Below are 25,353 nucleotides of genomic sequence, written 5' to 3' on the forward strand. Positions count from 1 at the left end.
TTTACAAGCTTTCTTTTCATTCTTTTCTCTTGTATAAATAAGTCATATTGGCTCACTTCTTATTCAATCAATTCAATTCATTCAATGAGAATATTATCAATCTTTGTTTCTCGTTCTTCTTTCTTTAAGCTTCTTTAAGCTTTCTTTTATACACTTCTTGATTCATCAAGAAGCTTTCTTTCATGGCTCTTACCAATACATACATAAATCAGATAATTTATTTCATCAAGTGTAAGATCATTAAGAACTTAAATGAAGACATGTTATTATAATCAACATCTACACATGTAAGAACTTGTATTATGTATAATTTTTAGAAGGACTGCACAAGTTGCGTTGTATTTATTTATCAAGCTACAAATTAAAGAAATATTTGAGTTTCAACTACTATCTCCATATAGACGTTATTGAGGTGTGGATAAAAGAAGTACACATGCAATTCCAAAAAGTGTCACTTTATGTACCACTTTTTAAAATTTTAAAGTTTAATAATTAAGTATTTTATTGATCAAACATAGCAAGTGACACATGGAATAACACATTTATGGGAACAACAAATGTGTTTTAGTAGGTAAAAAAGTAAAAAAAAATTTAAACAAAATTTTAAAAAATTCCAGGGGGGTCAGTTGCCCCCGCCTGTCCCTTTAAAGTTCCACCCCGGAACATAAAAATTAGTTTCTATAACAACTAGAAAAGGAGCAAAATGGACAAATTTTGTATTTGCATCATTACACCTTAACCATTGTACTCGAGACTTCTGTTGTTGTGCAATGACTCATATCTCTAGATAACAGCAATACAAGTTATGGGCTTGGGCTGATGTAAAGGGGTTGGGGTAGAGGGCTATATATATTGATGTTATGTAAACCTATTGTAACAAGGAGAAGAATAGTAAAACACTAATCCTTATTCTCTAATAATATATAGTGGTAGCCGCTCAACGCTCCCGGGGACGTAGGCACAATTGGCCGAACCTCGTTACCAAATCTCTTGTGTTATTCTCTTGTCTCTATACTCTTTACTATTTGATTGTTCGCTTGTTCCCAACACTAATAGTTTGGGCCTAGTAGCACACTGAATGTAGAGTTTTCCAAAAATAATTTAATTGATAAATGTTGGAGTTTTTTTTTTAAAATGTGTCAACTTAATTGTTAAAGATTCCCCAACAAGTCCCTAGTCTAAAAAAAAACATCCCTCACTGCTTAACTATATTTTTAGTACATGAAAATATCAACAATTTTAATTTTAGTCTATTGTCACAACTATATTTTTGGTTGTATATCGGCTATCAGTTGAAAAGAGGGAAAACTCAATTATAATCCATCTTCAACAAATGTTACTTCAAGACATCGAATGTTTGGTCTTTTCTTATGAGACCTTACATCGTTAGACAATGATATGTCTTGTTGGATAGTAGAAAGAATTTAAGTATATGTGTAAACACCCAATTTTGATTGGATTAATTTGTTTTTTCCAAAAAAAAATAATAAGTCGTTGAGTAAATAGTAATAAGTGAATAAGATTAAAAGAGGTGACCAATTAGGCTTGTTGGAGCTCATCCAGATTAGGTTTCTTAACCTAATCCTCCGTTTATAAACTTTGTTTTTAGAAATAATGAGAAGGATTCAGATTTTGAAAAGAAAAGAGAAGGGAGGAGGCAACCCTAATTTTTAAAAACAGGCACACCTAGAATTTTGAAAACAAGAGGAGACAAAGACTAAAAGAAAGAGTAAGGTGAATGCAATATCCGATAAGAACTCAACACTATTTTCTTTATTCTTTTCAACTCGGAAGAGGTATTATAGTCATTTGTCTTCATTTTTTCCTTTCGTTATTATATTGTGCCTTCACTATTGAACTGTGATAATAGAAAAATAAAAATCACCATTGTTGTTACCGCCGTCAATGCGAACGACACAACCATTGTCAGCGACGGTTGTATGCCCAACCAGCCACATGAGTTGTCCCCTTTGCCAACCCCAACCTAAACCTCCAAATCAATTTTATTTTGAACCCTCAAATCAATTTTAACCTAAACTCACAAATCAATTTTTAACCTAAACTCCTAAGTCAATTTTTAATCTAACCCGAATCAATTTTAACCTAAACCCCAAATCAAATTTTAACCTAAACCTCAAATCAATTTTAACAAAAATCCCCAAATCAATTTTAAACCTCAACTCTAAATCCCCAATTTAATTTCTTTTTCTTTTATTCACCTATTTATTTTATTACTTTATTTGTTTTTTATTATTCAGTTTTTATTATTGTTTGTTTTGTTTAATAAAGCGTGTGTGTATATATATATATATATATATATAATTAGACCAATTGAATAAATTCAACCGTAAATTTAGCGCAAAAAATTATATTTGAATTTATTAAATACAAACTATACATTACAAACGATAGGAAAGCGGGTTAATAGACACGACAGTGCATGTCAACACGCTGGTTTATTATAAAGCCAAAACATAGTGTAACTATCCACCATGGAGTAATTTATAATTTCCTATGTTGCCCTTGACTATTTTTTATTTTTTACAAAAAAAAACCATATAATCTAATGCTCATATTCTTATTGCATGTCCCATATTATTTTCTTAATTGTGTATTCCTTCTTAATTTTGTAACCACAATATTTTTTTTCTTTACTTATCAAACAAAAAATGTTTTGTAAAGATATTTATCTCTTAAACATGTTCTCACGACTTTAATATTCAATAACAACACTCTATGATATTTACTAAAAAATAAGAATCCAGTTACCAAACATTTCATTTCATGATAAGTTTATTTAAATAATTATTTATATACTTCATATACAAAACTAACTATAAGTGATTCAATTTTTTAAGTAAACAATTACATTTCAAACAATAGAAAAGCGGGTTGACAAACACGAGAGTGTCTGCCAACACGCTAGTATATATAAAAGTAATAAAAAATGAATTAAAAAAAACAGGAATATAAGATATTGCACTATGAGACTTGTGCCATATCGTGTTACCTCACATTGACATATTCAAAAAAAAAAAAAAATTAATTAAATCAAGGAGGAGTAGTGCACTATGTGACTTGTGCTTTGTCGTGTACCTCAAATTGTCATTTAAAAAAATAATTTATAATTAAATCAAGAAGAGGTAGTACATTATGGGACCCGTGCCCTATCGCGTTACCTCGAATTGACATTTCTCAAAAATAATTTCATTAATTCATGGAGAGGTAGTGCATTATGAGACTCGTGCTCTGTCGCGTTACCTCAAATTGACATGTTCAAAACATAGTTTAATTAAATCAAGAAGATGTAGTACATTATGGGACTCGTACCTTGTCGCGTTAGCTCACATTGACACTTTCAAAAATAATTTAATTAAATCAAGGAGAGGTGGTGCACTATAAGACATGTGTCATATCGTGTTACCTCAAATCTATATTTTTTAAAAATAATTTAATTAAATGAATGAGAGATAATGCACTATATGATATGTGTTATGTAGCGTTACCTCAAGTTGACATTTTCAAAAGTAATTTAATTAAATCAATGAGAGATAGTGCACTATGAGACCCATGCTTTGTCACATTACCTCAAGTTGACATTTTCAAAAATAATTTAATTAAATCAATGAGAGGTAGTACATTATGGGACTCGTGCTCTGTCGTGTTACCTCACATTGACATTTTAAAAAATAATTTAACTAAATCAAGGAGAGGTAGTGCATTATGGGACTTGTGCCATGCCGTGTTACCTCTAATCGATATTTTCAACAATAATTTAATTAAATCAAGGAGAGGTAGTGCACTATAAGACCCGTGTCATGTCGTGTTACCTCAAATTAACATTTTCAAAATTAATTTAATTAAATCAAGAAGATGTAGTGCATTGTTGGACCCGTGTTGTGTCACGTTATCTCAAATTGATTTTTTTGAAAAATAATTTAATTAAATCAAGGAGAGGAAGTGTACTATGAAACTCGTGCCCTATCGCGTTACCTTAAGTTGACATTTTCATAACAATTTACTTAAGTCATGGAGGGGATAGTGTATTATGAGATTCGTGTCATGTCGCGCTATCTTATCGTATTATTTTAAAAATAAAAATAAATAAAATATCTCAATCAATCGACCTTTTTTCTTAAAGAACTATATACTCTTGATTATATATTGCAGCTAGAGATACGTAGGAGCCTATATTTCCCTCTCAAATATAAAAAAAAAATTCTCTTTCTTTGTGTGTAATAATGTGAGTTTAAAATTAATGTTTTGAAATAATGTCCACATGATTGATCTATTTAGGTACCGTTTTTATAACGGACGGTATGAGGTGTCTAACATTTTCCTCATGCGTAATTGACAGCAGATCAATTCTTATTTTAAACTAGTTTTTTCATGTTTTCTCTCTAGAGACCACATTACAACAGTCCACAAGAAGGGGAGAAAATGGAAATTGAAAAGAACATCAAAAGGGAAGAGAGAATTAGTGTGTCGTCATCGCAATCATTTTATCCCACAAATTTCATCATATTTCTGGTGAATTCTGCATCTACAAGCAGTAAATCCAGTGTACTCAGCAACATTTCCCAGTCATAATCATCATTGCATTATTAACAAACATAAGTCACGTGCAGTCACCATTTCTCTGCACTGTTAGACATCTATTTATGCATTCCGAGATTGTTGGTCCATACATGTACTAAGATGCGGACACTAGATTATGATGTTTCATCACTAAATTGTGATTTGATGAGGATACTAGTTTTTGCATTAGGGACATTAATTTATATGATGTAGGTATTATTTTAAAAAATATCTTTTTAAAATAGTATGCATTTCAGAAAATTCTAGGTCACATTATTTTCTCAAAAATTATTAAACCAATATATAACATTAGTTTATGCCACTATAACCTTAATTTCTTAAGAACAAAAATTCTGGGTAGGGAAAATGAGTTATAACTGCACTTGATGTGCATGAGACTCCTAGAGACCAGCACTAAAACACTCACTTAAATTCAAGATTATGTGATACATATTTTTAGTCATCCAAATTTTCTTAATCTGTAGTGGATTGACCTGAAATTCTGCCTAACTCTTCCTATATCAACTTCTAGCTTTCTCTTAAAATAACTTTTTTTATCTGTAAGTAGTTGATTTTGGAAAGTCTTAAAACTTAACTGTTAAAATTAATTTTTCTATACACACCCACCCACAAGGAGGAGGATGAAGGCATTATGAATTATGATATTGAGTTAACTATTTTTTCTCACTTGTATTAATATATTGTTTAATGGATGATAACAAAAATGTATATAAATATCAAGGAAGAATAATTTTGTTCAAAATAAATGAACGAAAATGTGAACTGTGAAGCAATAAAAGATGTTTTTGTTAGTGAGGTGTGGATTTGTTTGCTTTATCTCTCTCAGTTTGAAAGTGATTGAAATTAGGAATGTTATTAATGTCCAACCTGTTATGTAATGTTACATGTTTACTAATTAAATTGCATACTAGTGTAAATATACATGTATAATATATTAATATTAATGTTAAAAATTGTTTTATTTTCATTAAAAATTTAATTTTAAATAAAATTGACTGGTATGACCGATATGATTCAATTAAAAATCAGCTGATATAACCGGTTTTAATCAATTTTGACAGGTATGATTGCATGACTGATATAATTGTTGTATCATACTAATATTGTGACCGGTTTACCGGTTGAACTAATCGGTCTGAACTGATTTTTACAACACTAGAAATTAGACAGACAAATAAATGCATTAATTTTTATATATATTATTATAATTGCATCCAAATGCTACTAACCAATACAAAGAAATCCTTCACTGAAAGGTCTAATACGTAACTTTGTTTGCTATTGTTAAAAAAATGCATAAATATTAGTTATATGATAAGATTAAGATGTACTACTTCAAAGTCATAAATATAGTGTTGCAGGCATTGTTTGTTGCTTAAATGATGTCTTATGTAAGTAATTTAAGCTAACTATATTATGATGAAAGCTGAATTTGATTATAATCGATGGTAATCTAATCAAATGATATTCAAGGAAAAAGAAAATGTTAAACATTAAAACCAACATAATTTCAATTATTGATGGATGAGAAATATGAACATCATACATGGTACTAAGTACTAACTTCAACTTTCTTTTATTCTGTGATACTTCATAATCCACACACACTAATTCAATTGCAATCACTCATAACATAGTGATCAATAAGCTGCAATATATTTATTTACGTGCATTAGTTAACCTGCACCAATATCAATATCTTTAAGCAATCTTATAGTGATAAATTTGAAGGTTTTCAACATTTAGTTTTTGGAAATTGGTGTCCCTTCTGTGGATAAGAAACTTGCCCCACTTGTATGGCCTATATTTTGCAAGGTTTTGCTCATTTATCAGCTCCTCCAAAGGCTTGATTTCACTGTCATGTGCTGGAAAGAAGAAGAAAGGAATTGAAAACCTTTCTTTCTCAGAGTTAACCATCACTCTGTGCTCCACACTCTCATACACATCATTGCTCCAAACCTGCACAAACAACTCAATCCTCAAGTAAAAGACTCATTACGATTGATGTATTATTTTCTATCCCTTCGGATCATAGATTGAGCCAAATATCATAACTTTTTCTTGTTACCCGTCTAACAGTGAATTTAATTTTGGTATACATCCTTATTCCTCATTGTAAAAAAGTTTCATACTTATATCTAATAATATATTAGTAACACATTAATCATTTAATGAGTTTAAGATCTCATTTAAATCTAAACATAGTAAAACTTACTATCAACATATTCAATAACTTAAGTATAAAGTACTATAAACACCAAAATTAAACTCGATTCAAAAAAATATTAATGAGACTGTAGTCTATAACATATTAACATTTCAATGTTTTCAGACTTTGTAGTGGAAGGTACAGAATAATTAGTACCTGAATAATATCACCAACATTGATAATATAAGCATCTTGGGTAGGTTTCACTCTAATCCACTTTTGATCTGCTTTATGTTTCACTTCAAGTCCTTCAACCTCATCTTGGGCAAGAATGGTTAAGGCACCAGGATCCTTGTGTCTACCAACTCCAAGAGCTAGGTGAGGGTAAGGACATGAAGGGTAATGATTGAGTCTAATGAAGCTGGTTTGATCTTTGATGAAAAACTCTTCAAATCTCTTTGCTTCAAGTCCTAAGCTCAAAGCTATAAGCTCCAGTAACTTATAGGCCAGCTTTTCCACTTCTTCAATGTACTCTTGGATTATAACGCTGCTCATAAAAATATGTTTACATAATTTTGAACACAACCCTTTATACTAAGTGTCAATTTATAATAGAATTTAAATAATACTAATAAAGAGAGGAGGAAAAAAGGGACACTTGTTAAGTATTCACAGTTTTATATGGACGGCACAGTACATGAGGCTCTTATTTAGTGGGTTATGGGGAAGATAGATATATATAGCCTTTTTGGCTTACTCCCACAAGTGAGAGGTTGTTTCCAGAATTTGAACTCGTAACCTCATACTAACTAAGCAACAACTTTATCGTTGTGTCAAGTTCGCCCTCTAATTAAAGAGTAAAGATGAATTACCTAAAGTTTGGTGGGTATTGAGGGGATGGATTAGTCCATTGAGTGACTTGTTCATCATGCTCATCAGAATTGACAGGAAGAAAAGTAGGTTCTTTAGCTACAAAATCAAACACTTCTTTCCAGTCTCTAACATTCTTGGTGTGTTCTGTGTCATAATAACCAGTGGCACTGGTTTCATTTCTGCTAACTTTCCTCTTATCCTCCAAACTCTGTGCAAAGAACATTCTAGAGACTTCCTCTAACTTCTGCCTTAGACTGAGGGGCACGCCATGGTTTATTACTTGGAAAAAGCCCCATTCTTTGCATGCACTTCCTATCTCTTTCACTAAGCCTTCAATGGCTGAAGGGTCTTCAATTGTTTTGTGGATTATTGGAGAAAGATCTATTACAGGAATACCTTCAGATTCAATGGGATAGAGCTCTGGCCTGTGTTCTAGTTCTTGGATGAAAGCTGGGTCCACTTCTCCCATGGCTTGCTTTGCTTGGCTGCTGATAAAGTTGGGGAATTTATGAGAAAATTATTGTATGATTGCTATATATATTAAACATAGATAGATACAGTATTTACCACAAAGATAGATACATTGGATCAAGACTAGTTTTGGCACAAGTTTAGATTTTTTTTTATAGTATTGTCATTTATACAACCAAAATTGACAGCTTTGTTTTATAAGGTAAAATACTGCTACTTTGCTACTTTATCTTAAAATCGAAAGATGACGACAACTATGACCTTACAAGGTGTTGTAAAACCAAAGTTGTCACGAAAATTATACATCTAGTTGTATAGATAACAGTTTTTTTCCTTCTACTAGGAGCTTGTTCTTGATCTAATAAGGTTTAATGCCTTAGCCAACTCTATTTCAGTTTCATCTCTTCACTTGCTCCGTTCATGATTAGTATTTTGTACCCCATGCCAGAACAATTAGTAACTACTACCATCAAGTGGCTTAATATTCTTCATCATTGTATGAGTTAGTGAAGCATTTAGAGAGTTGGTTCCTCCCTGCCATGACCTATGTATGTAGCACCACTTTCATCAAATAAAGCAGATTGAATTATGTTGCAAGTGCCTTTGTGGTGTCCAATAAACTAATTTGACCATGTGGCTCTACAAAGTAGGTTCGTAATAACCTGGTACGTGGTAGGGTACAAATACATAGTTATTTGGGTATACAGTTTGTCACTTTTTACATTAATTTTACGAGACATTTTATATGATGAACCTGATACTTGATACACATTACAATGAATTCAGTATACGAAAAGTAGGGTATATGAAAGAGTCATGTAACCACTAGTAGGGTATTGAGGAGATTTACAATTCCTGTGAGCAACTAGATCATCATGTTCAGCAGAAGTGACAGGGACCAAAGTAGGTTCTTTTGCTAAAAAATCAAACACTTTTTTCCACTCTCTAACATTCTTAGTATGCTTTGTGTCATAATAACTGGTCACTGTGTTCTCATATCTACTAACCTTCCTCTTATCCTCCAAACTTTGTACAAAGAACTTTCTAAAGGCTTCCTCTACCCTTTGCCTTAGAGTGAGGGGCATACCATGGCTTGTTACTTGGAAGAAGATAATTTCATATGTAAAATAAAAAACTAATAATAATATTGTTCTACATAAGTACTCACCAAACTATTAATATTGACAATGATTTTTGATTAGTTGTTTGATACATTAAAATATCAATCTTTAGTCTATGGAATGACAAAATACTTTGAAAAAGTAAACAATAAGATTAGGAGAACATCCGTATTCAATGGTGGACAATGGAGATTCCATATGGTTGATTAAACTTGCACGGCACAATGTCTCCTACAAAACTTAAAATTATACATGAATTAAATAAACCATATAGCTAAAATATTCATTTTCATCTTCTAAAAAATAGATGTTGAGGAGATTTTGAAACAAGTACTTATAATGTTGTTATTACCCTTGTAGACCCATTGAATCTGGATTTGTGCTTTTGTTTTTGTCATTGTCTCATGGCGAGAAACCATAGGGAAAATAATAAAGAAAAACTTAGAGATCAATGTTTTGTTAATGAACATAATTTATCATAAAGCATTATGCTTTCGTTTGATCCATATAGCCGACCCCACCTAGTGTGATAAAATATTGGGTGTTACTGTTCATTATTGTCTCATGGAAAGAGGGAGAGATAGCATCTCCATTTCCTGGCCATTTCTGTAAATAATATTTCTTTGGCCATTGGTTTTTAAGCATTCAGCTGACTTTTCAGCCAGTTATACCAAACAGAGCCAATTAAATTCACATATACACAAGCCCTTTGGCTGTACTAGAGTTCTTCATATAACCACATCTTCTGTTAGAGCTTTTAATTTATGTCAACAGAAAGCCATTGTGAGTCTGAAGATGATTGTATTTTCTGTGTCTTTTGGGAATCAGATATAATGTCTCTATCACTTATGTCCTAATCAAAGAGCATAGATCAGAAGCATCAATCTGACATTATTTCACTGCATAGTTATCATCCAGCTTGATGTATCACAAAGAAGAACATATATTTCAAGCTTGAAGTCACCCTAAACTCTGGTTTGGCCTTGCCATTGAAGCTGATATCTGTTCTGTATGGGACTCAATCAATGGATAAAGGCCTCTAAATATACGTAAAATGGCCTGGGAGGAATCTTGGCAAGAAGATATTCTCATGTAGAGCATATACAAGTTGTAGTTTTGTAGTTGTTAAATCAAACCAATAAATATTTCACATCATTTTTTTAAGTGGGGTGAGTTTATTGTCAACAGAAAGTGCAGAAATTTCGGGAAACAAAATGTGGAAAACCTTCAGATTTATCATTACAAGCTAGCTTAAAGTATAATAAGAGTACCATTTAGATTATGCATGTAATTGGGTATAATATGTAGCAGATTGATCCAAGACAATATTTCACCTTTCAGCAGAATGCAACTGAATATGCAGGATTCTATATTAAACCTTTAAGTATGCTTCTTGAATTCATCTTTCCACATACCATATGTCGAGTTCAGGTTAAAGAAAATACTGTAGTAATAATATTAAAAAATAGTACTCAAATAAGTCATGTACCCATACTTGTACCATGTACCTACAACACTGCTTCAAACAAACCAGAATTTGGGTGGGAGTACAGGCCATTGATTAGTCCAATAGGCCCAGATGAGACCGCAACTAAAGTCGAGTCCTCCACACCAGAATCAAAAACTTGCTTCCAACATTCTTTCTGTGCTGTCTGTTATAGTATCCCATTGTCTTCACCTCATCCTTCCTCACCTTCCTCTTCTCCTCCAAGCTCTGCTGAAAGAGCTCCTCTGCAACTGAATTAATCCTCTGGTGCCTATCAAGTGGCACCCGATGATTGATCACCTGGAAGAAACCCCATTCCCTGCATGCACTTCCAACTTGCTTGACAAACTCCTCAGTGACAGCTGGATCTGAATTTGAGTGGCTTTCATCATCTTGGCAACAAATGGATGAGATATCCATGAACGGAATGTCTTGGGCTTTGGTGGCAATGGTTTTTGGCCTGTGTTCCTAGGCCTGAATGAATGCTGAATCAGACCCTCTCTCGAGTCATCCATGACTGTTTGAAGGTTATTTTACTTTTCAAATATTTATTGGGAGTGATGAATCATGCAGCCAGCAGCCTTGCACATATATGGTGTTAATGATACCTTTATACAACACGAACCAGGACGAATTGTTGCGAGATATTAGGAGGGTGGAATAAAGAAACTAGTGAGAAATAATGTGGCAGTCGAAGTTATCCTCAAAACTACCCAATTAGTTGCCTTCTTCACATCTTGTTGTAGACTTGTAGCTCTTAATTTATGTCAGCAAAGCCTATTTGATTTTGAACATAATTGTGCATGTAGGACTACAATGGCCAAATTTGAAAGAAAAATCAGATCATAAGAGTAAGTTGCATTGGAAATGCTATCCACCAATGCTGCTATAAAGACAATTGAAGGGAATAATAGAGTTAATGGTTGCTGTTATATGCTCTACAGTTGCATAAATGGCATCTGAACAAGGATGGGTTTTATCTTCTACAGAGAACAGATGAATATTGTTATTCAATTCTATCCAGCTGCATCCTGGATCTTTTCTCAATTCCAAACTCCGCAATCTCTTCCTAAGTTTCGTCTTGTGCCCCCATCTACCTAGTACGGCGTACATGTTGGAAAGAATTACAAAAGCAGATGTTGGATTGGGATTCAAACTGAACAACTTCTCAGCAGCTCTCTCCCCCACTTCCATGTCCTTCCAAAACCAAGAAGCATTAAGCAAAGCTCCCCAAATTACTCCATCTGCTTCAATTGGCATTTGCATAATAATTTCTTCAGCTTCTTTTACGTGGCCTGATCGACCAAGAAGATCAACCACACATGTGTAATGTTCTATAGTTGGGGTTACGCTATAGCTTCTTTCCATTGAGTGGAAAATTCTCAAACCTTCACCAACTAGACCGGCATGGGTACAGGCAGAAAGAATAGCAACGAAAGTAGCTGCATTTGGAACAACTCCTTGAGCTAACATTGACTGAAAGAGCGAAATTGCCTCGGAGCCAAATCCATGATATCCATACCCATTTATAAGAGCAGTCCATGCTGCTACATTGGGTGAAAAAATGCTGCTGAATGACCTTTGAGCATCAGCTAAGTGACCACATTTTGAATAGAAGTCTATAAGAGCAGTCCCAACATAAACATTTGCTTGGAATGGTGTTTTAGTTAAGTGTGCATGAAGCAACTGTCCTTGTTGAAAAGAACCAAGACATGAGCAAGCACGCAATAGGACAGAGAATGTCGATCTACTATAATCAAGTGATAATCTGCGCATGGCCACATATAATTTTAATGCTTCCTTGTGCTGACCATTAAGAATATAACCTGACATCATTGAATTCCATGTTACGGAGTTTCGTTTATCTTTAGCTTTGTCAAAAATCTTCACAGCTTCATCAAGTTCACCATTTTTGGAATAGACAGAAATCATAGTATTTAAGGAAGTTAAACTCTTGGAACTCATTTTCTTGAATAATCTTTTTGATTTCTCAACCTGACCATTCATAGCATAACCTTTAATCATCAAATTATATGATATGTAATTTGTATCTCTCAATTCATTAAAGATCACCTCAGCTTCTTCGATCCTTCTTGTGGAGACAAGGCCCCCAATGAGTGAGTTAGCAACATTCAAACAAGCTTCTCCTCCCATGCTCTCATAAACTCTCTTGGCATTATCTATGGCTTCACAATCACAATAAAACTCAATAAGGGCACCACCAATTGAATTATCTAAATCAACCCCGTTCTTAATGCAAATCCCATGAACAATCTTCCCTAGACACAGAACCCTCATTCTAGCACAAACCCTTATGACACAATCCAGAGTGAACTCATTCGGAAACACATCAGAACTCCTCCTCATACACACGAACAAATCCAAAGCCTTTTCACAACCATCCTCCCTCTTGGCATACCCAGAGATTAACGTAGTCCATGCCACAACATCCTTAGCAGGCATGTTCTCAAACACGTCAATAGCATCACTCATCATGTCATGCTGCACATAACCCACAAGCATCAAACTCCACAACCCACCATTCTCATCACGCAGTTCCTCAAAAACCACCTTAGCTTTTTCAATCCCATAACACTGCACACAAAAATACAACAAAGCACTCCCCACAAGACTAAACCTCTCGTAGCCATGTTTTAAAACAAGGGAATGAACTTGTTTTCCATGAAGCAATGACCCATCACGCGCACACGCGCTTAACAACATGGAAAAAGAAACCTCATTTAGCTCAACACAAGAGTGATGCATAAGGGATGCAAAAGCTAAAGCTTCAGTGTAACAACCCCATTTGGAATATCCAGAAATCATGGTGTTCCAAGAGGAAACTGTTCGAAGCGGCATTTCATCGAACAGGTGGCGGGCTTGTTCGAGTTGGCCAGAATTTGCTAGTTTGGCGATGGAGATGTTGGTGGGGATCACTTGAAGGAGATGGGGTTCTGAGGAATGCAAAAGGGTTGTGAAAAGTCGGAATCTTTGTTTCTGTTTCCAACGATTGCGCTTCCAAGTGCCTAAGATGGAGAGTAAAGCCATCATTGTTACTTCTGTGAGAGTAAAGCCATCATTGGGGTTTTCAAAGATGATATACAATATTGGCGCCAAATTAAATCATTTTTTTTTTCTACTCCATTGGAAAAAATCATACTATATATTTTAGCTTATACTCTAAAATTATACATTTACTTTATATTATGACTTGGGAAGGAAAAAATGTAGGTTTAGGTTTTATATATTGTCATTGTATCATTATCATTTTTGTTTAATTATCCTAAAACCCTAAATCTTATATTGACAGTATATCAATATTAAACTTTTATGATTTTATTTTTATCATTGAATATATTACTTTTGCATTTTCTTTCATTTAGAAAAATTATTTCTACAACAAAATAATTCACCATATTATTGTTTTTTACATCAATTTACCTATCTCATATTTTTTAATACACAATCTCAAACTAGAGAGCTCGGAAAATTCTCTCAAAATCTCACATGGCATATATCCATTTTTGGGGAACTAGTAATGATTGATTTTTGATTAAATGTACTTGACCTCTTGTAATGTGAATTCTTGTAGCCAAAGTTATGTAATGAATGATTGAAGAAAATTGGATTTTCTTTGGATTTTCTAAAAACTGTGCTGCACTGAGAAATAGTTGTAAAGATCACACAAATCAACAAAATATGATTCATGCAAAGGGGAGATAATGCATTAACAAAACAAAACTATAGGTTTATCCCAGAACATGTTTCAAATTCGCACAAATAAAAACATGTTATGTTAATTAAAAAAATTAAATATTTATTATTTATATATTTTTATTTTATTGTTATTGACGCAAGAAATAATTTAAGATAATATTTTTTTTTAAAAAGCCGAAGTAGCACGCAAAACAAGAAAATTGTTATCATTACCTTCTCCATTTCTTTAAAAATATATTTATTTTTTTGCAAACTAGTGACAATTTCAGAAAAATTACAAGTATTTGTAAGATAAAATAATGAACAGAATTTTGGTTAAAAATTTACTAAAGTTGGACAAAGAAAATGAAAAGAGAATCAAACTATGAAAAGTGACAGAACAAGGAAACAAAACAACAAAAATCAAAGCATACAAGTACTAACAATAATGGAGTGTGCCACACTCCAAATATACCACTTCACTTACATAAAACATAATAAGTTTAACAAATGAATTGCTTAGACACTATAATCTATATATAAACACTACAAACCATCTTATATACATAGCTATTCCACTAAGTACACATTCACATATGATTCTTCAATCTGTTTCATGATCAGGGGTAGGGGAATACCATGCAGGGAAACTACCCATTGTTCTAAGAAGCCTTGTATATGGTGAATCTGCCATTCTACCTTCCTCCTCTTCTATCAATTCATCAGCTGATTTTGGTAATCCATCAGGTTTGTGATAAGATCTATGTGCTTCTGATTCTGATTTTACATTGTTGGCCAAATTGAACTTGTTATTCTTCATTTTGTGCATAATTGCAACACCATGCAAACATCCTATTAAGGATTTTATACCACCAGTCTGAAGAATCAACCCTTCTATGTCTGCTTTTGGTGACTCCTTCTGTAAAAGAGATTATATAAGTTAGCTCTATGCATAGGAGAAATTCTTATGTAAATCTTTTATGTCTAAAACAACATGTTAGTCTAACGGTGTAAGGTCCCGTTAAATCCTCAGGATGATTGAAAGGTAAGGGTTGAATTCTTGAGAGATCAAAAATTCGAAAAGCAGCAGAAAGAAGAACATACCTCAAGATCTTTCAGCTCAAAATAAGCCTGCCAGCAACTACAGCATTCTTCACCTTCAAGTGTTGAACAATAATCTGCAAAGGATAAAAAACATAACACGACGATTAACATAATCAACCACCTTCAACCAAATTTTCATCTTTAACAATAATAGCATAAAGGGTCACAAAAAATTCCAACTTTTAGATGAAACGAACCAGATCAAACCAAAACATAAACTAAAAGAAGAAAACAAACATGTAAAAAAGCATAAATTTGACACACAACAATTAAAATAAATAAAAAATTATAGGGGTGTCTGGAATAATTATAAAGTTATGAAATTCAAGGATTTTATGTACCTGCGATCTCTTTCTCAGATTTTTGGATCAAAGGAGGGTCCTTAACGACCCTATCAAACTTGGTTCGGCTAAAAGGTTCAAGCTTTGGAATATAGGACTGGTTCCTCGATGAACAAAAAATAGTGGAAGTGTGTCTTATGGAAGGGGTTATGTTGCTACGAAGATCTTTGGGTTGGAGAAGGAATGGAACATAAGAAGGACGAAAAAGTGTTGATTTCATTGTTGGGTATGATTAGAAACTCGAACTATGTTTGGATAAAACTTTGTGAAGACTAATGATAAGGCTAGTGAATGATGAAAATACCATTAAATAATGAGAAATTTTCTGTGAGAGTTTTCTTTTGGATAAGGATCCTATTTTTGAGATTTTTCTATTATTAGTTTACTTGTACTCTTCGTAGTTTATTTATGGAAATCATTTTTTTTAATTTAGTGTTTCCAATCTTATTTCATCCATTTATATTTAGATATATGAATTTAATGTATTATTTTTGTAAAAGAAAATTTTATTTTTTATTTGTTGGTAAATATAAATTGGTCTTGATAGATAGACAAAAATTTAAGGGGTATTCATTATTGTTTATTATGGATTTGGTACTTCTTGGATTAATAATTTGGGAAGATATTGAGCACTGATTGGTGCTTTACTTTTTTGGCAAAGTGGGTCCATGATGTTGAGTGCACTTTTTATGACAAAATCTTTTATTTGATTACTAAAATATCTTTTGCCAGTTGAATTACTCCTTATAGAATCTTTATTTTGACACTCTCTTTGTCTATCCTACCATTATTTTACAACTTGTATAACACAAATTTCATAATATCTTATCTCATTCTATTAATTCATCTCATAATCTTTTTTTTACATAATCTCCCCTCTTTGGATCGACCAAAAACCTGATAAACAACTGCATTATTTCTTCAATAAGAAATCTTTGTTTATTTATAGTTGTTTATATAAGTAAACCTCCATTCACTGAGGAATTTTTTTTGTGGTTAGGGATTTAAGAAATTGACATTGTCTAATGTTAAACATATGTTGGTGTTAAATATGAGTTTTATTTCAGTTTATATCCGTTTTGAAAAAATGTTATTTGAATCATACATGGATTAGTTATAGGTTGAGTTAAAGTGTTAAATATGATCCAATAAGTGATTAGAGTATTGAATGTGTGATTCAGTTGGTTTCAAACTTTCAATTTTTATTATTTATTTGTGTTATCTAAAATATGAATTTAATGGTGTAAGTTAATGTGTTAAATTTATATTTCAAATAACATCACAAAAAGAAATATAAAAAACTTCAAATAATTACTTTGATGCATAGAAATCATTATAGTAAATTTTGACCCTATCAATAGTTTTTTCTTTCATTTTACTAAGGAACTCGATTATCTTCTAACTATGCTTCATCTGGTTGATAGACATATAAGTTATTAAAACATTTTTATTAAGTGTAGAACATTTTATTCTGGCTCATAAGAGTAGAATATCACCTTAAATATGTTTTACCATTGAGAATATTATTTCCTCTTATTGATTTTTATTTGTTATAATTTATTATCATGTGTTAGATCATTAAACATTAATTAATATTTAATGGTGTTATGATAGGAGCCCAATTTCACTTAGGCCCACCAGAGTTAAACAAAACCCCAAATGGATGTTTGATTATGTAATAGGGAAGTAAATATTTTAATTCTGTTTTTTTAGATTACATTGGGCCTACACTGTTAGCCCAAATCTTTAGGAAACCCTAAAGAATCCTCTAGTTTCTTTATCTAGTCTGGTTGCAGCTGCTATGGAAGTTATGAATGAAGTATAATTTTCTTAATTTTCTCTATTATTCTGCATTGTTTATGTTAAATTTCTACTGCATTACTAAGCTCCTATCAATTTGGCGCTTTCATTCTTGATCCATGCCTCCTAAGACAGCCAATAAGGAACCAGGTGAGATTTTATTGTAGCTTTTTGCAGAAAAACTGCAAGAAAATAAGGAGCAACAAGATACCAGGCATGAGATCATAGCTGAATCCCTTCGTGCTATTACAGAAAAGTTGGAAGGTATGAATGTTCTTCCATCACTACCCCACACCCTCAGACCCTCCCTATATGGCCTCCTCTTCCCACATTACTAACCAGAACCCTAACACTAACCTCTCTTTCCCCACCACCAACAACCGACACTTTTCTCCATTTCACACTCCACCACATATCCTCTCTTTGTCCAAACACCAGTTCCACCATTCTTTAACCCACACCATCGTTATACATGTCCTACCATGGGTCCCATGGCTAACCCACCTACCCAACCTAGACCTTCCAAACTTCAACTAATGCACTTTGATGGATCAGAGCCACTTGACTGGTTGTTCCAAGCTGAACAATTTTTTTAGCTCTACCAAACCCCACCTGACCAGCGACTCCATATTATTTCTTTTTACATGAAAGGTGAAGCATTAAGCTGGTTTAAATGGGCCTTCTACAATGGCAGCCTCAATGACTGGGAAACTTTTACACGGTGCCTAGAAATTCGTTTTGGTCCGTCCACCTACCAGAACCATCAAGCAGAACTTTTTAAACTCCACCAGTACGGGACGGTAGCTGACTACCAGCAGTAATTTGAAAAAATTTGTAACAGAATCTGGGGTCTGTCCCCGGACGTCATTCTAAACTGTTTTTTGTCTGGGCTGTTATAAAAGATTCAGAGGGAACTGTCTATTTTGAGACCTACTACCATTGTTGAGGCATTGGGTTTGGCAAAGCTGGTTGAATAAAAAATCAAGGACTCTAAACCTACTTTCCCAAGACCCTTACGGTCTAACCATTTCACACACACTGCCCAGCGGCCCAACTCGAATTGTCCAACTAATCAGAACAATACAGTTTCAACTATGTCGATTATGCATCTCACTACTACTCAGATGCAGGAAAGACAAGCTCAAGGGTTGTGCTATAATTATGACGAAAAATACATCCAGGGGCATAAATGTCAAGGTAAACAATTTTTAGTGCTCTTAGTGGACGAGTTTGCCGCCACCTCTGAAGATTTTTTGATTTTCCTTGAACCCGTGGAAGTTGAACAACCTCCACCTATTGAAGATCTCATACATTTCCAGTTATCGGAACAAGCCCTCAAAGGCCAGCCCTCCCCAAAAACCCTTCGATTTAAGGGGTCAATTGCTGGACATGATGTCACAGTCTAGGTGGACACGGGTAGTTCGCATAATGTTTTACAGCCTCGTTTGGCTCACTACTTACAACTGAACGCCACACCTATCCCTCAATTTCCAGTTATGGTTGGCAATGGTGCTCACATCTATTGTATTGGTTTGTGTCCTGACACTCCAATATTATTGCAAAACAAACTGTTTCATATTCCATTTTATTTACTGCCAATTAAAGGTGTTGATGTCGTGTTAGGCATTGAATGGTTACGCACCTTAGGTCCAATTATCCCAGATTTTACAGTACCATCAATGACATTTAAAGTGGGTATAGATACCCTGAAGATTACATTGGGCCTACACTGTTAGCCCAAATCTTTAGGAAACCCTAAAGAATCCTCTAGTTTCTTTATCTAGTCTGGTTGCAGCTGCTATGGAAGTTATGAATGAAGTATAATTTTCTTAATTTTCTCTATTATTCTGCATTGTTTATGTTAAATTTCTACTGCATTACTAAGCTCCTATCAATTTGGCGCTTTCATTCTTGATCCATGCCTCCTAAGACAGCCAATAAGGAACCAGGTGAGATTTTATTGTAGCTTTTTGCAGAAAAACTGCAAGAAAATAAGGAGCAACAAGATACCAGGCATGAGATCATAGCTGAATCCCTTCGTGCTATTACAGAAAAGTTGGAAGGTATGAATGTTCTTCCATCACTACCCCACACCCTCAGACCCTCCCTATATGGCCTCCTCTTCCCACATTACTAACCAGAACCCTAACACTAACCTCTCTTTCCCCACCACCAACAACCGACACTTTTCTCCATTTCACACTCCACCACATATCCTCTCTTTGTCCAAACACCAGTTCCACCATTCTTTAACCCACACCATCGTTATACATGTCCTACCATGGGTCCCATGGCTAACCCACCTACCCAACCTAGACCTTCCAAACTTCAACTAATGCACTTTGATGGATCAGAGCCACTTGACTGGTTGTTCCAAGCTGAACAATTTTTTTAGCTCTACCAAACCCCACCTGACCAGCGACTCCATATTATTTCTTTTTACATGAAAGGTGAAGCATTAAGCTGGTTTAAATGGGCCTTCTACAATGGCAGCCTCAATGACTGGGAAACTTTTACACGGTGCCTAGAAATTCGTTTTGGTCCGTCCACCTACCAGAACCATCAAGCAGAACTTTTTAAACTCCACCAGTACGGGACGGTAGCTGACTACCAGCAGTAATTTGAAAAAATTTGTAACAGAATCTGGGGTCTGTCCCCGGACGTCATTCTAAACTGTTTTTTGTCTGGGCTGTTATAAAAGATTCAGAGGGAACTGTCTATTTTGAGACCTACTACCATTGTTGAGGCATTGGGTTTGGCAAAGCTGGTTGAATAAAAAATCAAGGACTCTAAACCTACTTTCCCAAGACCCTTACGGTCTAACCATTTCACACACACTGCCCAGCGGCCCAACTCGAATTGTCCAACTAATCAGAACAATACAGTTTCAACTATGTCGATTATGCATCTCACTACTACTCAGATGCAGGAAAGACAAGCTCAAGGGTTGTGCTATAATTATGACGAAAAATACATCCAGGGGCATAAATGTCAAGGTAAACAATTTTTAGTGCTCTTAGTGGACGAGTTTGCCGCCACCTCTGAAGATTTTTTGATTTTCCTTGAACCCGTGGAAGTTGAACAACCTCCACCTATTGAAGATCTCATACATTTCCAGTTATCGGAACAAGCCCTCAAAGGCCAGCCCTCCCCAAAAACCCTTCGATTTAAGGGGTCAATTGCTGGACATGATGTCACAGTCTAGGTGGACACGGGTAGTTCGCATAATGTTTTACAGCCTCGTTTGGCTCACTACTTACAACTGAACGCCACACCTATCCCTCAATTTCCAGTTATGGTTGGCAATGGTGCTCACATCTATTGTATTGGTTTGTGTCCTGACACTCCAATATTATTGCAAAACAAACTGTTTCATATTCCATTTTATTTACTGCCAATTAAAGGTGTTGATGTCGTGTTAGGCATTGAATGGTTACGCACCTTAGGTCCAATTATCCCAGATTTTACAGTACCATCAATGACATTTAAAGTGGGTATAGATACCCTGACTTTACAAGGTGATACAACAATCCCAATGACATAATCCTCACTGCACCAACTTACTAAGCTAATTCACACTGATTCAATTGCTTCTTTTCACACGCTCATATTCATGCCTCTCCAAACAACAGACTTAACTAAACCGCCACCCCACCATGAACATCCAAAACTACAGACCTCCTCACCAAATACAACTCCATATTCCAACCACCTCACGAATTACCACCAAAACGCCTTCATGACCACTCCATTAATCTTATTCCCAACTCTAGCCCAATCTCCCTCAAGCCTTACCATTATCCATACTCCCAAAAAGAAGCAATGACATCCATGATTTCAGATATGGTAAAAGATGGGATTATTACACCCAGTACTAGCTACGGGTGGCAATACGGGCCAGCTCGGCCCACCTTTGACCCGTCAGAATATGGGCTGGCCTGACCCTTATTGTTAAAAGGACTCAAAATGCCAGCCTGACCCATATTTGGCAAGACTGGCAGGCCGGCGGGCTTGCCCGTTTTGTTTTTTTTTTAATACACATTAAAGCTTGTAGACAAAAATAAATAATTCAAATAAATCATAAATGTTTTTTAAAACAAAAAATTACAAACAAAAGACACAATCTCATAACAACATATTACATTAGTACAAAACTTGTAAATTCTAAAAAATAAACCACCATAGTCTTAAACTTTTAGACTCCTAATTCACAATAGAGCTTATAACTCCTAAGTTTTAAAAAAAGTATAAGAATCAAAACTATTATATTATAAATCAATCACAAAAAAAGTATATATATTACTCAATTTAATTTGAATTCGACTACATTAAAAATATAAATTGAAACCCAGTCGAATTCAATTAATTTTCCAAATGGAATCAAAATCAATAGTTGTGTTTGAGTTTCCAATTTTCCATTTCAATTAATTAAATGTTTAAATTTGATTCAAACACCTCTAATTGTCAGTGAAACTCCACCTTCTGATAACAAGTACAATAATTGGATAAGGGTAAAGATAATAGATAAGTACACAATGAGATATTAAATGTTCATTTTACAAAGAGAAAGAATAATTATATGCTTAAGAATAAGGATAAAAGTTTAATCTTAATTGCAATGAGCAACATGATAGACAAATGAACTTTAATCTTAATGTTGGCCCGTCGGGCCAGCTCGACCCGACCCTCCATGGTCCGTCTAAAAAACGGGCTTCTAAAACGGGTTGAATACGGGCTTTTGGGCTAAAATCCTCAGCATGGTCCGCTAAAAACACCTATCCGAACGGGCTGGCCCGTTGGGCCAAGCCCATTTTACCATCCCTAGTACTAGCCCATTCTCTTCACCAATTTTATTAGTAAAAAAAGGTGACACATGGCATTTTTGTGTTAATTATCGTGCCCTGAATGCAATCATAGTCCGTGATCGCTTTCCCATTCCAACCATTGATGAATTATTGGATGAACTGAGCAGCGCGACAATATTTTCCAAGATCGACTTACGCTTTGGCTATCATCAGATTCAAATGAAGCCTGAGTACACTCATAAGACTGCATTCAGAACTTTTAATGGTCATTATGAGTTCTTAGTTATGCCTTTTGGCCTAACCAACACTCCAGCCACTTTTCAAGCAGCTATGAACGACCTCTTGCGCCCACATTTGCGCCAGTTTATTCTTCTTTTCTTTGATGACATATTGATATATAGTTCTAATCTGAATGATCATGTTATGCATATGGATACCATTTTGACCTTATTGGTTTCTAACAAATTTTATGCAAAATTGTCTAAATGCACCTTTGGAGTGCCTAGTGTTAGTTACCTAGGTCATATCATTTCAAATGGCAGAGTGAAACCAGATCCAGACAAAATTCAAGCTATGGTTGACTGGTCGCATCCACGTTCCCACACGGCACTCAGGGTTTTTTAGGCCTCACCGGCTTTTATCGGAAATTTGTAAAGAACTATGCCACACACGCCGCTCCTCTCACCGATTTGCTTAAATCTCAAAGTTTTACATGGTCGGCAGAAGCACAACAAGCCTTTACAACATTACAAAAAGCTATGACTACTACTCTGATTCTACATCTATCGGATTTCTCTAAACTATTTGTTGTGGAGACTGATGCTTCAGCTCTGGCCATCGGGGCTGTTCTCTCTCAAGATGGTCATCCAGTTGCATTTTTTAGTTGGAAGATGTCCATCCGAATGCAGCATTCCTCGGTGTATGTGCGGGAGATGTTCGTCGTTACACAATCTGTTAAAAAATGGCGTCAGTACTTGGTTGGTAGAAAATTTCACATATATACAGATCAACAGAGTGTAACACCGTAAATTTTATGATATTGAATTATAAGATTTTATTAATATTTTTATTTATTACCTTTTCGAAAATGAATTTCTGGGAATTTTCGATAAAGAATTAGACAAAACTCTAGTTAAGTTTTAGTCTTGTAATTCTATTTCCAATTTGGTAGTAAATTTTCATGATTTTCGGAGACAGTCGGTTTCGGACCGCTGTCGGCGCCGAATCTCACCCATTACGGCTCAAAAAGTGGTTTTTGAGTTCTGTAACTCATAATCGAATTCCGATTGCGCCATTGGTTTCGTAATTTCATTTTGAGTCAATGTAGACCCTGAGTACACCCATACCTATTTTCTAAATATTTTTCACTCGGAATGTCAAAATCCGAAATTCTAATCTAATATTGAAATCGGGCGATTTATAATACCCGACCGAGTATTGGCCGATAATACTCGGGCATGTGAGATTTGACTTCCATAAAACAAATCTCACATCACTTTCTCAAATATCTCATGAGCTCATCATTAGCCACCCTAGGAGATTTTTCATGATTGTCTGATTTCCCTCTCTCCTTAAACCCTCACACTTCACACTTCACTCTGACACTCTCTCATTTGCCAAGAGGAGGTAAATTCTCTCTTCATCTTTTTCTCTCATTTCTCATTGTTTCTTCCATCTTCAATCCTTGATCTCTCAACATTCAACCAATGAATGTTGATGAGATTTAAGTATGTTATTCATGAACATGTCAAGAACATATTCAACCGAAACCGAAAACCGAAACCGAAAATGGTGATATTCTTCAATCCTTGATCTCTCAACATTCAACCAAAACGACCCTATCAAACTTGGTTCGGCTAAAAGGTTCAAGCTTTGGAATATAGGACTGGTTCCTCGATGAACAAAAAATAGTGGAAGTGTGTCTTATGGAAGGGGTTATGTTGCTACGAAGATCTTTGGGTTGGAGAAGGAATGGAACATAAGAAGGACGAAAAAGTGTTGATTTCATTGTTGGGTATGATTAGAAACTCGAACTATGTTTGGATAAAACTTTGTGAAGACTAATGATAAGGCTAGTGAATGATGAAAATACCATTAAATAATGAGAAATTTTCTGTGAGAGTTTTCTTTTGGATAAGGATCCTATTTTTGAGATTTTTCTATTATTAGTTTACTTGTACTCTTCGTAGTTTATTTATGGAAATCATTTTTTTTAATTTAGTGTTTCCAATCTTATTTCATCCATTTATATTTAGATATATGAATTTAATGTATTATTTTTGTAAAAGAAAATTTTATTTTTTATTTGTTGGTAAATATAAATTGGTCTTGATAGATAGACAAAAATTTAAGGGGTATTCATTATTGTTTATTATGGATTTGGTACTTCTTGGATTAATAATTTGGGAAGATATTGAGCACTGATTGGTGCTTTACTTTTTTGGCAAAGTGGGTCCATGATGTTGAGTGCACTTTTTATGACAAAATCTTTTATTTGATTACTAAAATATCTTTTGCCAGTTGAATTACTCCTTATAGAATCTTTATTTTGACACTCTCTTTGTCTATCCTACCATTATTTTACAACTTGTATAACACAAATTTCATAATATCTTATCTCATTCTATTAATTCATCTCATAATCTTTTTTTTACATAATCTCCCCTCTTTGGATCGACCAAAAACCTGATAAACAACTGCATTATTTCTTCAATAAGAAATCTTTGTTTATTTATAGTTGTTTATATAAGTAAACCTCCATTCACTGAGGAATTTTTTTTGTGGTTAGGGATTTAAGAAATTGACATTGTCTAATGTTAAACATATGTTGGTGTTAAATATGAGTTTTATTTCAGTTTATATCCGTTTTGAAAAAATGTTATTTGAATCATACATGGATTAGTTATAG

At 34.2% G+C, this 25,353-nt stretch overlaps 3 protein-coding genes across 5 annotated transcripts; all 3 read right to left on the bottom strand.

The window, feature by feature from the left end:
* LOC109333289 (CCG-binding protein 1-like) lies at positions 2,162-24,530 on the bottom strand. Of its 2 annotated transcripts, XM_019568695.1 has the most exons (5): positions 24,283-24,530; positions 15,841-15,889; positions 15,500-15,573; positions 14,921-15,314; positions 2,162-2,175 (listed from the first exon to the last, which is right to left on the bottom strand). In XM_019568695.1, exons 1-4 carry the CDS (start codon positions 24,451-24,453, stop codon positions 15,000-15,002), a joined length of 609 nt encoding a protein of 202 aa, XP_019424240.1. In that variant the 5' UTR covers positions 24,454-24,530; the 3' UTR covers positions 2,162-2,175; positions 14,921-14,999. The 2 variants fall into 2 exon arrangements, with proteins under 2 accessions (XP_019424240.1, XP_019424239.1); XM_019568694.1 differs by lacking the exon at positions 24,283-24,530 and having other exon boundaries at positions 15,841-16,134.
* On the bottom strand, positions 6,162-9,195 carry LOC109333288 (protein DMR6-LIKE OXYGENASE 1-like). Of its 2 annotated transcripts, XM_019568693.1 has the most exons (4): positions 9,100-9,195; positions 7,621-8,109; positions 6,965-7,295; positions 6,162-6,558 (listed from the first exon to the last, which is right to left on the bottom strand). In XM_019568693.1, exons 2-4 carry the CDS (start codon positions 8,088-8,090, stop codon positions 6,301-6,303), a joined length of 1,059 nt encoding a protein of 352 aa, XP_019424238.1. In that variant the 5' UTR covers positions 8,091-8,109; positions 9,100-9,195; the 3' UTR covers positions 6,162-6,300. The 2 variants fall into 2 exon arrangements, with proteins under 2 accessions (XP_019424238.1, XP_019424237.1); XM_019568692.1 differs by lacking the exon at positions 9,100-9,195 and having other exon boundaries at positions 7,621-8,165.
* Positions 11,130-13,804, bottom strand: LOC109333287 (pentatricopeptide repeat-containing protein At3g29230-like). Its single transcript, XM_019568691.1, has 2 exons — positions 11,578-13,804; positions 11,130-11,476 (listed from the first exon to the last, which is right to left on the bottom strand). Exons 1-2 carry the CDS (start codon positions 13,748-13,750, stop codon positions 11,457-11,459), a joined length of 2,193 nt encoding a protein of 730 aa, XP_019424236.1. The 5' UTR covers positions 13,751-13,804; the 3' UTR covers positions 11,130-11,456.

This window comes from Lupinus angustifolius, chromosome LG18 (assembly GCF_001865875.1).
Source record: "Lupinus angustifolius cultivar Tanjil chromosome LG18, LupAngTanjil_v1.0, whole genome shotgun sequence".
Classification (NCBI taxonomy): domain Eukaryota; kingdom Viridiplantae; phylum Streptophyta; class Magnoliopsida; order Fabales; family Fabaceae; genus Lupinus; species Lupinus angustifolius.